This window comes from Patagioenas fasciata, chromosome 6, assembly GCF_037038585.1.
Source record: "Patagioenas fasciata isolate bPatFas1 chromosome 6, bPatFas1.hap1, whole genome shotgun sequence".
NCBI classification, from domain to species: domain Eukaryota; kingdom Metazoa; phylum Chordata; class Aves; order Columbiformes; family Columbidae; genus Patagioenas; species Patagioenas fasciata.
The window spans coordinates 19,672,084-19,684,980 of record NC_092525.1 but is presented as its reverse complement, the minus strand read 5'-3'; the positions used below and the strand labels follow the sequence as shown (position 1 = coordinate 19,684,980).

The 12,897-nt window shown below is 45.1% G+C and overlaps 1 protein-coding gene across 2 annotated transcripts; it reads right to left on the bottom strand.

Annotated features, from left to right (window-relative positions):
* Window positions 1-2,606: 2,606 nt before the first annotated feature.
* On the bottom strand, window positions 2,607-12,345 carry LOC139828277 (cytochrome P450 2J2-like). 2 transcript variants are annotated; one of them, XM_071810138.1, is made up of 10 exons: window positions 12,215-12,345; window positions 7,452-7,755; window positions 6,704-6,866; window positions 6,402-6,551; window positions 5,888-6,048; window positions 5,302-5,478; window positions 4,918-5,053; window positions 4,514-4,701; window positions 3,883-4,021; window positions 2,607-3,158 (listed from the first exon to the last, which is right to left on the bottom strand). In XM_071810138.1, exons 2-10 carry the CDS (start codon window positions 7,638-7,640, stop codon window positions 2,983-2,985), a joined length of 1,479 nt encoding a protein of 492 aa, XP_071666239.1. In that variant the 5' UTR covers window positions 7,641-7,755; window positions 12,215-12,345; the 3' UTR covers window positions 2,607-2,982. The 2 variants fall into 2 exon arrangements, with proteins under 2 accessions (XP_071666239.1, XP_071666238.1); XM_071810137.1 differs by lacking the exon at window positions 12,215-12,345 and adding an exon at window positions 8,093-8,312.
* Window positions 12,346-12,897: the final 552 nt, after the last annotated feature.

Here is a 12,897-nt window from a genome sequence, read left to right as displayed (position 1 = left end):
GTTAAATACAACTGGTGCTCAGTAGACTGTGAATTTACAGATATTTAATATCTAAATAAACCTCCTTTTCTGGTGGCTTCTTTCTGTAGCTCATGAACAAGGAAATAATGGGTCCTTCCACACATGAACCCACAAGGACAACACCTCCTGGACTAGTAGATTAATCACTGCTTTGTTTTTTACAGCTGTTTGACTGAGAGACTTGTAAATGATGATCATGAGGAAACTGTTTCTAATACTGTATACTCTAAGTATCTGATACTTAATCTAATTTTGTCACCATGATATGTTTAGGGGATTATAAAACTGTGTTTATTTGAAGCCCTAATATTGACTGACACTTCTCAGTTAAACTATTTCACTAGTAAGGTCTCTGTCTTTCTTGGTGTTTTCCGAGAGTATAAGAAAGATAGGTTTTCTGTAGGATTCAGGAAAACATAACCTAAGAAGTATATTGTCCCTGTTTAAATAGCAGTTAACTAACATGCTACATGCTGTTATGTTTGATGGGATGTTAAAATTAACAAAACCAGGTTTCAATAGAAAGCTTTTAAAGGTTCTATTGTCTTAATCCTTTTCCATTTTATGGCTGTTAATGACACTTATTACTTTTATAGCTACAAGTGCAGATGATTTATTCAGGGTTCTGTCAGAGTGGAGAGCACTTTGCTCCATGTGGGTGTCACAGTGTTGTTGCTGTGACACACCTGACCCAGCCATAGACTTTGATGTTTTCCGTGCTAGGCTGATTGTCCTGTCAGGATCAGTGATGTTCATCAGTTCTGTAAGAATTGCCTTTGCTGTTACAGTGCCAGCCTCTCTGCTACTGGAGAGCAATGCTGCAGGGACATGGGTCGGGTGCTGTGCGGCTGCCTCTGCCTGGTGGTCTTCCAGCCCCCTGCCAAAAACATGGGGGCAGGGCTGAAGGCTACAGTCGGTGCTGGAAATGGCGTGTGTTGGTTTTCACTTTGTACAGGATCTCATGACAAAAGAGTTTTGGTAAGGATTTACAGATGCACAAGAATAAGATGTATTTGAGTGACTTTTTTAATGGATTACTAGTCAAGGATAACAAAGACCAGTTAGCAATGAGTACTTGCATGAATGTTTTAAAGCAAAGGCTTGTAGTGCTCTTTCACAACTCACAGCCACAGCCTGAACACTGCAGTCTCTAAAGTGTTGTTCCTTCTCCTGCCACTGGGAAGTGTGGCCATTCATGATGAAAGCAGGAAAGGCCCAAGCCCCTCACTGATTTAGTGCACTATTGCAAGCCTGAAAGTGCCCTGGCAGATCGCAGGCTGATCACTTTTCCCATGTGATACAAAGTGCAAAGTCTGCTTGTAAAAGAAATTATTTTGCAATTGCTTGGAAAGAAACCAACAAAATGCCCAGCTACCCAGAGATGGGTGGTTGTTCCCACCAACCCAGGGGAGCAGCTGAGGTCTCGTTTTCAGGATTCGTAACAAAGGATTTTCCCTGTGAGGACGGTAAATTACATTCTAAAATTTCTAGACACTCAACTTTTTCATAAACTAATTTGTTGACATACAGCTGTCTTGCTTCATTTCTTCCCAGCTGGACAGGTCTGACAATGTTGATGCTGTTTTATCTGCACCAGGTGACTGCCCTCCAGGATGAAAGAAGCAGCTTGATATCAGAAATTGAGATTATGAAGCACAGGCCAGAGCAGTTAGATGAGTCTCTTGATGATCCAAATACTGCAGTGCCAAAGAAGAATATTCATGCAGTTACAGCTGGAACAACTACGAGGAGAAAACTGCAGGTATGAAATGATTTCTCTCAGAAATCCCTCACTTTCCATGTCAAATCTACCCTGAGAATTGATTGGGGGTGTGCTGTGACGTGGTTTCCTGCAGCCGGCCCCGGTCCCGCTGCTGGCAGCTGCAGCTCCCTGTGCTCAGGGACCTTGCTGGGGTCCCACGGTGCAACTGTTACTGAATCGATGCATTTACTGGTGTGAACCATCGGTTGTGAATCCTGGGACTGTTTCACCTTGCATGTGATGGTTTAAAATGATCAAAATTTGCTGCTGGGACCCTTTTCTTCACAAGGCTGTTGAGTGCAGCAGGCTCAGCCATGCACTGTGTGTTGCTGGAGCTCACCCCTGTGCCCCCCAGGCACACCAGGCACTCGGTGATGCCAGGCAGGTAAATAGGTAGGACTTGGCAGGTTCTAAGAGGCAGGACCTAACACGTCTGTAGCTACAAGCACAGATGATTTATTGAGGGGTCTGTCAGAGTGGAGAGCACTGTGCTCCATGGGGGTGTCACAGTGTTGTTGCTGTGACATACCAGGACCTGGCCACAGGCTTTGGTGTCTTCCCTGCTTGTTTTCTTGTCCTGTCAGGGTCAGTGATTTTATTCAGTTCTGTAGGAATTGCCTTTGCTGTTACAGTGCCAACCTCTCTGCTACTGGAGAGCAATGCCGCGGGGACATGGGTCGGGTGCTGTGCGGCTGCCTCTGCCCCGGTGGGCTCGCAGCCCCCTGTTCCCCTCCCAAAACATGGGGCAGGATGAAGGCTACAGCCAGTGCTGGAAATGGCCTGTGGTGGTCTTCACTTTACAGAATGCTCCATGACAAAAATGTTTTCGTAAGGATTTATTAATGCACATGAAAGATGAGGAGTGATTTTTTTTCTTTTAACAGCTTACATGTCACGTATAACAGAATCTAAAAATGTTGAAAGGCCCAAGCTCCTCTTATATTTACTGTGCCCTATCGCAAGGGCACTTCTGTGCCCTGGCAGATTCCAGGCTGGTCACCTTTCCCATGTGATACAGAGTGAAAAGTCTGCTTCTAAAAGGAAATGATTTTGCAGTTGATTGTAAAGAAACCAACAAACCACCCAGTCTCTTCCTGGAGACAGATGGTTGTTAACCCTGCCTGGGGGAGCCAACTAGGGCTCGTTTTCAGCATCCATGGCAAAGGATTTTCCCTGTGAGGACAGTGGCCAAGGCTTCCCTACCGAGGCACAGCACAGATCTTGTAGGGTTTTGGGCCCAGTGTGATGCTCATCTTGAACTGGAGGCTGAGTGTGGTGTCCGGTGGTGCCTGGAAGGTGAATTTCTGGAGCAAAGCCGTGAAGAAGAGGAAGAGCTCGGTGCGGGCCAGCAGCTCACCCGGGCAGGAGCGCTTCCCTGCGGAGACAGTCACCCATGGCTTCCTCAGCCTGCGCTGGCTGCCCAGCTGCTTTTGCTGCCACAACAGCCTCTGCCTTCCCTTAGCACCACAGCCGAGGCACGTAACCCCCTTTCCTGGATGAGTTTTGCATCCCCACTGAGTTCCCCAATAACCACATTAGCATTACAGCACGGGCTGTGTCCCCAGTTGCAGGATTTTGAGGGCATGTGTGTGTAACCGTATGTACAGGCATTGAATCCTCCCCTGCTTGGATAAGCTGCGCTGACACAAACGGCCTGGACATGCACATGCTGGGAGAAGTGGTTTGTTTGAGCTACGCCAAACAGAGGGGACAGAGGGGACAGAGAGGGAGTCGAGAAAGAGAGGTGGTAAATGGCACAAGAAAGAGAGGTAGTAAAAGGAGTGTCCTTGGGGAAGCTGTTGTGTGGGTCCCCTGTGATGGCAACAGTGCAGCCTCCAGTGATCTCAGCCAGGTGGGAGCAGGAGCCAAGGGCAATGCTCTGCTTGGTGAAGGTGTTTCTACAGTCTTTGACAGTTTTATTGTCTTTTCTTCATCCTCATCTGTCTTATGTAGGTGAAGTTGGACAAGAAAGAACTCAGAGTGTGGTTGTGATACTTTGTGGCCATGTGAGCACTGCTTGAGCAGCATCTCCCAGGGTGCAGTTGGCATTCACATCCCAGTGCATAAGCTCAGAAGCAGCAAATTCCAGCAAATCTTACCTATGGAAAATGGTATAAAGGGGTCTCTTCTCCAGAACTGACCATCCTTCAGGAAATGCCCGGGGTTAAAAGTGTCAGGGGTTTCCCACTCGTTCTTGTCAAACATCACAGAGGTTAAATTTGCAATCAAACCAGTGCCCTAAGAGGATAAAAAGAAATGTAAATTGAACTGAGAGCACGTGAGGCATTTAATTTTGAGTCTATTCTCCGTGAAGAACATTCATATTCAAATTCTGCTGCAATCATTTGTCCGGCACCCCTGCATGGGCAGATTTCCTACTCCTTGTGTGTTCAGACGTGTGATGTTTACAAACCCACATATTTCCCTAATCAGCATCACTTTTATCTACTCTAGTCTTGGGCTCAAGTTCCTGTAAAAGCTGTGAGATGCAATCTGTGCCTCAACGGTGTGTGCAGTGGGGGTGTCATCCCAAATGGCACTGTACCACTCAGTGTGCTGGAGAACATTGTTTGGATGGCAAAAATACATGTTCAATAGGAGTGCACTGTGGCCAGTGCAGAGTAGCTCTGTCTCTACTCCTGTCTGCACAGGATGGACCTGGGCTGGTGAAACGTTCCTGGGGAACAAGGAGTCATTCGCTTAAGTCTCATTGCTCAGCAGTGGGGTTACCTTTGGTATGCGGAAGCCATCCACGACTGTGTCCTTCACTGTCAGTCTTGGCAATGTGAAAGGGGCAATGTTGCCTCTCCTCTGCACTTCGTGGATGACGGCGTTGGTGTAGGGCATGTTGCTCCTGTCATCCAGGGCTGGCTGCCGCGCCTGCCCAATGACCGTGTCGATCTCTGCTTGCACACGGGCTGGTGGGAAAGAGCAGGGATCAGACAAGCTACAACACAAAAAAAACCAAACTAAACCAAAAAACCAACCTGCAGTACAATGTGGGGTTGTTGCAGTGTGGATACTTCTTTATGTGAGTGCCATGAGAATAATGATTTCTCGCTCAAAAAGAAACTGTCTCACTAATTTGTGAAGGCTAACAGCAAGGAAAAGTGCTGACCTTTCTATAGTAGTACCTTGAATTTCCGGATACATGGCCATAAACAGCAGAGCCCAGCGGATGGTTGTTGAAGTGGTCTCAGTCCCAGCTAAAAACAAGTCGAGTGCACATGCCACAAGGTTTTCCTCCTGGAAGGTGCCATCGCCATTGTCCTTCACAAAAAGATGTGTTAGTGACGCATTAACACTCAGGGCTGCCCTGACACCAGGCTTAGTCCAAGTCAACCCCAGGCATTTTGGCAGAAACTGCTGGCCCCCTGCACCTCCATCCTGTCGATGGGTGATGTCCATCCTAAGCTCATAACTGGCCACAGGCAGCTCAGATGGAGAATTTGGGCTCGTTTCTCATCCCTCTGGATTTCTAAGCTCCGCTGCAGAGGGCTTTGCTCTGCGGCGCTGACCTTGGCTATCTCCTGCAGGTAGCAGTCGATGAAGTCCCGGCTCTCCGAGGGGTTCCAGTCCTCCTTGTGTTTGTCAATCCTCTCTTTCACGAAATTTCTCATCAACCTCCAGTTTTTAAAAAAGGTTTGATGTGATCCAGGGAAGAACTTTAGTATAGATGGGAAGGAGTTGTACAGCTTTGGAGAGAAGAGGTGAAATTCAAATTGAATAAAGGACGGAAAAGACTCTTCATTTGTTAAACCTGAGGAGCCTGCAGTGCCACACTGACTAAATTGCTGGAGTTGGTGGAAATAGTTGATCTCTGGTAGAGTTTGACAAGGGATTGGTATTCCTGTCACAGAGAGACTCGCACTACCTGGCATTACAGCAGGCAGGTTGGCAGTTAAGGGGCAGGAAAGGGAATGTTGGGTGAGATGACAAGAGCATTGCAGAGCTGGAAGAAAAGGGCAGAAATAAATTATGGGAATATCGAATGACAACCAAGTTTAGTGATGAAAAAGCTACAGGTTTTGGGGCTGACTCCACAGGACAAGCTACAGCACTGCAAAAGTCCGCTATGTCCATGTTGGTGGCAGGAGGCTGTACCTGGCTCATGATGGTCCCGCTTTTGGTAATGCTCTCACCTATCAGCTGCAGCAATTTTTGGAAGTCCTCATCATGGTATTCAAAGCGATTGCCAAAGGTGATGGAGCAGATGATGTTTGAAACGGCGTTATTGATTTTAAAGTGAGGGTCGAAAGAATTACCTGCAGAAGACAAAGAGAATGATCAATTTTCTTCGAGTCTTACCAGAAAAGAACAAGAAAACACAGTTGTCAGAAGTAAACTATTCAGCAAATAGGAGTGAAATGAGTGGTCCCTGACGGGCACCCTCCTGCATTCCCAGGATGCCTCACCACCCCAGGATCTGGCCAAGACTGCAGATTAGCTACAGGCATTCACCAGTCAGTCTGAAGGAAAATCACCTGTAAAAGGGAGCTGGGATGCTGGCAGTGTGCTAGCATTGCTTGCAAGGTAAGGTATTTTTCAGTATGCAGTGACTAATGAGTCATACTGGTTTTTGCCTTCATCTCAGCTTATAAGGGGACATGGCACTTACCCTGCTCATCCCCAAACGCATCCACGAGGTACCGGCACTCCTCCTGGATGCGCTCCTCCAGACTCCTCTTCCCCAAGCCGAAGTTTCGGAGGGTGGACAAGGTGAACCTCCTCTGCTGCTTCCACAAGTGCCCGTTGGAAGACAGCAGTCCTGCCGGAAACACGACACTGTGATACAAGGCAGATCCTACCACCGAGGACAAAAAGCTCCAGGGCTCTGCCTTACGTGTACCTGTGTTGAACCTCTGCTGGGTCACTGATTTGACCTTACAGCTGAGATCTGTGTCCTAAGAGATAACTCACCCCTGTTGCTGAAGACCTCCTTGTAAAGGGCCATTTCAGGGCGATCCAGGAAATTTTCTCCTTGGTTTACAAGAACTTCCTTAACCATCCGCAGCCCATTAACAAACACAAAGGATGCCGTGCCCATCTCCAAGCTGAAGATGTCCCCATATTTTTCATTAAGCTGGGAGGGGGATCAAATAAATTTGAGTTACATTTGCAATTAGTGTGTCTGTCAGGATAGGGTTGGCCTGGCATATGACATAAGTGAAAATAAGGGAAGCTGAGAATAGGAGACGAGACAGGGTGTTTCTAAAAATGCCTGCTTGTCTGTATGTGGTCTGTTTTCTTTCCTCTTTTCCCAAATCACAGATGAGGAGTTGGAGCTTATTGGCCATAAATCAAGCAAAACTCTGCCAGTTTGATCTTCCAGTCCTGTGTTTTTCCAGCTTTTGTTTCTCTCCCTTCCCAAATACCCTCCCAGTGCCCACTGAGACCTACGGGGCACCTACAGCTGTGACAGCATCTGTGTTGTCAGGCCTTGCCCTTTACCCAGAGGATTGCTTCCCAGTTGTCTCCTTCTTCATGCCGGGGCAAACTTCATCCACGTTGCTGCCGACTGAGGGCAAATGTCCTGCTCGCCCTGGGGTGAGCTCCTGCAAGTCCTCCTGGGCCATGGGGTTCGGGTTAACCCCCTCCCCACACTGCAAAGGTGGCAGAGACACAACCCCATCTCTCCCCTTCCCTACAGTACCCACCATCCCCTTACCTTCTGTACTGTCATCATGGGATTGCTGAAGTTCATCAGGTAGATGTGCCCCACAATGGGGAGATAGAAGGGTTGTGGAGGGAAGCCCTTGGGCTTTCTGTGCTTCATGTAGTTGGCAACGAGCAGGAACACAATGAGGAAGATGAGGAGCAACTGGATGGAGATGCTGTCCCAGAGGAAACGCAGCATGGTTGGGTGGTGGGGCTCTGCAGGGACGTGTCCTGTGGCAGGTCAGGGCAGGTTGAGCTCAAGGGGCACCAGGGAACCCCAGGGGCAGGGGCAGATGGGCAACGTGCTGGCACAGCTGTGGGTACAGACACAAGACAGCATGGTTAAGACTTCTGCTTTACCAGGTTTCAGTCAGGGCAGCTTGATTAAACCCCTTCCAGATAAAACTCAGCATTTGCTCTGATGTCATTCAAAAAAAAGCAAACACAAACCAAAGCATCCCATCCTCTTCTTTTCCCCTCCCACCTCCCACTGCTGCTTTACGAAAGCCTACTGGTTCTCATCCTTGTCTAAAGGACAGAAAGGAGCTTTGTGGTCCCGGGATTAACTCCTTTCAGCAGTCTCGATGTGCCGTTCCCATGAGCCCACGGCTCGTCACAAGCCCCGCTCTCTCCTCCCCGTGTTTCTCTCACCACCCGTGTCCCAGTGTTGCCTTCTCTGTGCCTGGGAGGTCCAGCTGTTCTCAGCTCCTCGCGATGTCCCCGTTTATGGAAGTTTGTTTTCTAGCACAAATATCACCAGACCAAGCCCCAGGTCAGGGAAGAAAGCTGAGATAAGGTTGTGCAAATCTTTCACAACCCATCTGACTCAAGACTTTCAGTTTCAGTGCATCCGGTTCATGTAGGGAGGAAGTAAACAGCCGTCCAGGGTCTGCAGCCGTTTCCAAGCACCGTCATTTCCTGGTCTGTGCAGACACGTGCACGCAGAGCAACCTGCTCCTGCCTTTTCTACACCACACAACGGATTCAGCAGCCCTGGTCTAAGTTTTTTCCTCCTGGACATAGTAGTGATTATTCTTTGCTGTTTCTCATGCAGACTGAGTACAGCAGCCACTAAAGGGTGATGAATTTTGCATTAAAAAATAAATAAAGTAGAATTTTGCCATTTGCTGACAATTGCCCTTTCATGTGGCAAAACTGAGGGTCTCTGGGCAGCCCAGAAGCAGAACTTCTTAGGCTTATGAGGAGCCTCTTGAAGGCTTGGGGAGCAACTGAATTTGGAAGCATTTTAATTCCATTTTTTAATTAAGTTGGTAGTATTAATTAGTTCTATCATATTTGAGGACTTGCCCAAGAACTCTTAACTTGGTACTTTTACTTGTGTAATTGGCCAGGTAACTAAACCACCAGTTAATTGACTTTTGACCTCCAGGGGTTTGCCAGAACAATGTATGGTACTCTTCCTAAAGTGCACAACTTCATTTCTGTAAATAATCTATAGGTCTTTTGCATATACTTTTTAAAATGCTATCTACTTTAAATTAAATGTAGGTGTATTCAGAGAAGAATCTGGGATTCCAAGTATGTAATAATTCATAGCTTAATGCTGTCAGTTGAGAAGACAAATGTTCATTTCTTGACATTTTTGAATCCTTTCATCCAAGCAAAGGACTGGAGAAGGTCTAGAAATAATACTGTAATTCCTGAGTAAGAAGAAAAGCTCTTTAATTGGTGACAAACTTACTGTGTACATCTTTGTACTGGAGATCAGTGAGAGCTGTGTTAATGTTCCCATGGTGTGCTTAATGGCAATTAACATGACAGAACGAAGCGTGATATTTATTCAGTGAAGTCCTGTCCTCTGGCTCACTGTGTTTTAACTTGACTAGGGGGTACCAATAACTACAAGAGATCACAAGGCTATCCAGTAAGATGTACTGCTAACTTGGTTCATTTGCAGAAGGGAAAAAAAAGAAGTCATCTTATTCTAGATTTGGTTTAATATTTTACGAACCAACAGGTGTATTACGTTTTGATATATTTAAGGAATGCAAGACCATGGTGGTAAATACAATGGTACTCTGTAGAAAATGAATTTACAAATATTTATACTCTAATTTAACCTCCTTTTTCTGTGGCTTCTTGTACCTCATGAGCAAGGAAATAACGGCTCCTTCTACAAGTGAAAACGGAGACTAATTAGAAAGACAACACCTACTGAAGTGGTAGATTGCTTTCTGCTTTGTTTCTTACATCTGTTTGTCTGATAGGCTTGTAAATGATGATCACAAACTGCTTCTTAATATTGCATTCTCTAGGTTAGGTTGCAGAATACGTTTAATCAAGTCCAGTTATATCTTAGTTATAGATCCACTGCCCACCTCATTGTAATGAATCTTACTTTGTTAAGGTAGCTATTAAATCATCATGATTTGTATCAACTGTTAGATAATGTCTGAAACAATGGAAAAAAACCCCTACTAACTCCCTCCTTTGGGAAGAGGGGACAACAGTTCACAACGACTAGAGGAAAACCTGAAGAACTTTGCAGAATCAGAGAGGTTTCGAATATTCAGTATATGGGAAACTCATTTGGATCATAAAGGATATATAATTGTGAAGTGGGAGGCTGTGAACTTGAATTTTTAGTAGATACAGGGGCTACCCTATCCCTTTTAGATTTTACCCTGAAAATTCCAGGACTGAAGATAGAGTCGTAATACATGGGGTAGCGGGAGGCGGAGACAGAATTCTGAGTAAGCTGTTGTTGGTAATAATTGGGAATAAGAGTGTTTGGGGCAGGTTCATATTGGCAGAGGACTCCCCAGTGTGCTTATTAGGAAGGGATCTTTTACAGACCCTGGATGTGGAGTTGAGATTGTCACCCAAGGGGACAGATCTCATAATCATGGGAATGCGTGTGATCATGGGAAATTTGAAAGATGAGTTTAAAATATCAGAATCATTCAAATCAGTACCTACAAAACTGTGAGGTAAAACTAGCACTGATGCAGGGTTGCTGGCTTCAGCTAAACCCATAAACATAAAAACAAAGGGAGGAACCTCGCCAGCTTTGAAACTGTATTCTATCTCTCAAGAGGCAGAGAAAATCATTTAGAAGCAGATAAACTGATACTTGGCCCAAGGGATTTTGAAAGTATGTCTGTTGCTCTATAATACTCCCTGTGAGAAAGAACAGACTAGATAAAGCTGGGGATCTGGAATATCAGTTTGTGCAAGATTTACAGGAAATTAAACAGCACGTAGAAACACCACACACAGTGGGACCTAATCTCCGTGTCATATTCTTTCAAATACTGCACTGGGCAAAGTATTTTACTGTGATCTAACTGCTGCTTTTTTAGTATTCTGTTAGAGGGCAGCCAACTCCTATTTGCTTTTCCATGCAAGGGACAACAAATGACCTGGACATGATTCCCACAGGGGTTTGCAGGATCCCCTAAAATTTTTTTGCAAATCCTGAAGAATGATTTAAAAGACATAGAATTACCAGAAGAATCTGTTCTTGTACAATATGTAGATGATTTGCTGCTAGTAAGTAAGGATGAAACTGCTTGTATGATAGACACTGTACATCTTTGTACTGCTCTTGCAGAAAAAGGACATCATGCATCTCCATCCAAACTCTAGCTGTGTCAGAAAGAGGTCAGACACCTAAGCTTTAAGGAAAGGGCAATGGGTGATAAATCCAGAGAGAGTAGAAGCTATAATTAAGCTCCCGTGGGCAATCACAAAGAAACAGTTATGAGGCTTCCTCAGAGCTGTAGGATTTTGTCAACCATTGATTCCTGGATTAGAAGAATTAACAAAACCCCTGAGAGAGGCAACAAGAAGTAGAACCTATAAGGTGGGTCCTGGAGAGAGAGAAAGCCTTTAGAGCAATAAAACGTCCTCTGGCTTCTGCTCCCACCCTTAGGATCCCAGATTATACAAACCCCTTCAACTTCTGTGTGCATGAACACAAAGGGACAGGCAGCGTGGTAGTAATACCAAAATTAGGACCTCACCAGAGACCAGGCACATGATATTCTGCTTAATTAGATCCAGTTGCAGCAGGATCACCAACCTGTATCAAATCGGTAGCAGCAGCAGCAGCAGCTACAATATTAGAAAGAAGTCATCCCCTCATTTTAAGATACCTGATAACAGTTTCATGTTGGGCATGAAGTGGAAATACTGCTCAAACAGTATGCGACCCAAGCGTTATCTCCACAATGGGCATACCAGTATGAACTAATCCTTCCAATGGCAGATAATGTAATTTTGAAAAGGTGTGTTACTCTGAATCCAGCAACCTTAATGCCCTTACCTGATGATGGAGAAGAGCACCAGCAATGTGAGCAGGTGACACTCATTTCAAGTAAATCATTAACAGATATAACTGACGTCCCTTTACATAACCCAGATCTGTAGATGGTTCATCCTACTACCAGCATTGATGATGATGGACTGCATACGCATTAGTCAGCCAAGGACCAGTAACGGAGGCTGATCCTCTCCCATCAAGGATGAGTGCACAAGGTGCAGAACTACTTGTAAATAAATTCACTTGTAAGGTCTGAGTCTTCCTTGATGATTTCCAAGAGTATAAGAAAGGTAGGTTTTCTGTAGGATTCAGGAAAACATTAACCCAAAAAGCATATTGCCCTGTTTACATGCCAGTTAACTAACATGTGCTACACACTCTTATGTTTGACAGGTTATTAAAATTAACACAACAGCTTTCACTAGAAAACCTTTAAAGGTACCATGCTCTTAATCCTTTCCCATTTTATGGCTGTTAATGACACTTACTGTTTCAATGAAGTGTTGTATTCTCATTTGCTTAAGCTGTGAGCGCCAGTTATTCTCCATATCACGTTTTCTACCTTTATCATAGTTTAGTTTTTTGAGCGGTGGAGGAACACGCAGGTCAACTCAATATGAGTGATAAAGCATAGTTCGATTTATTAGCCCGAATAGCATATACTTATACAGTTCACGATAATTATGCATACCTGTCACCTACTAATTGGCTTAAGCTCTAACAGTACATTTGCATGGTCCTCCTACTTGCAGCTGCTAGCTATGTTTATTCTACATTGTAGTGCTCTTGAAAGCTGTTTGTGAAATTCTGCCAAGGTCTCAGTGACCTTGCTGATTTTACTGAAACAGTCAGTGGTTCCCACTGTGGCCTAGTTTTGCTTCTTATGCCAAGGCCTTCAGAATAGGCTCCGCTCGTACAACTGTCCCTTATTTTTAAGCCATTCTCCAACATAGTTTCAGTTACAAAAATTTGTCTCCTTGTACAGGGACTTTTTCTTTGCCATTTCATAGCTGTCATATAGTAAAGGATCTCTACGCTTATGGAAATCACATTCTAAAATTTCTTGACACTCTTTTTCATAAACAAATTTTGTGATGTACAGCTGTCTTGCTTCAGTTCTTCCCAGATGGACAGGTCTGACAATGTTGACGCTGTTTTATCAGCACCAGGC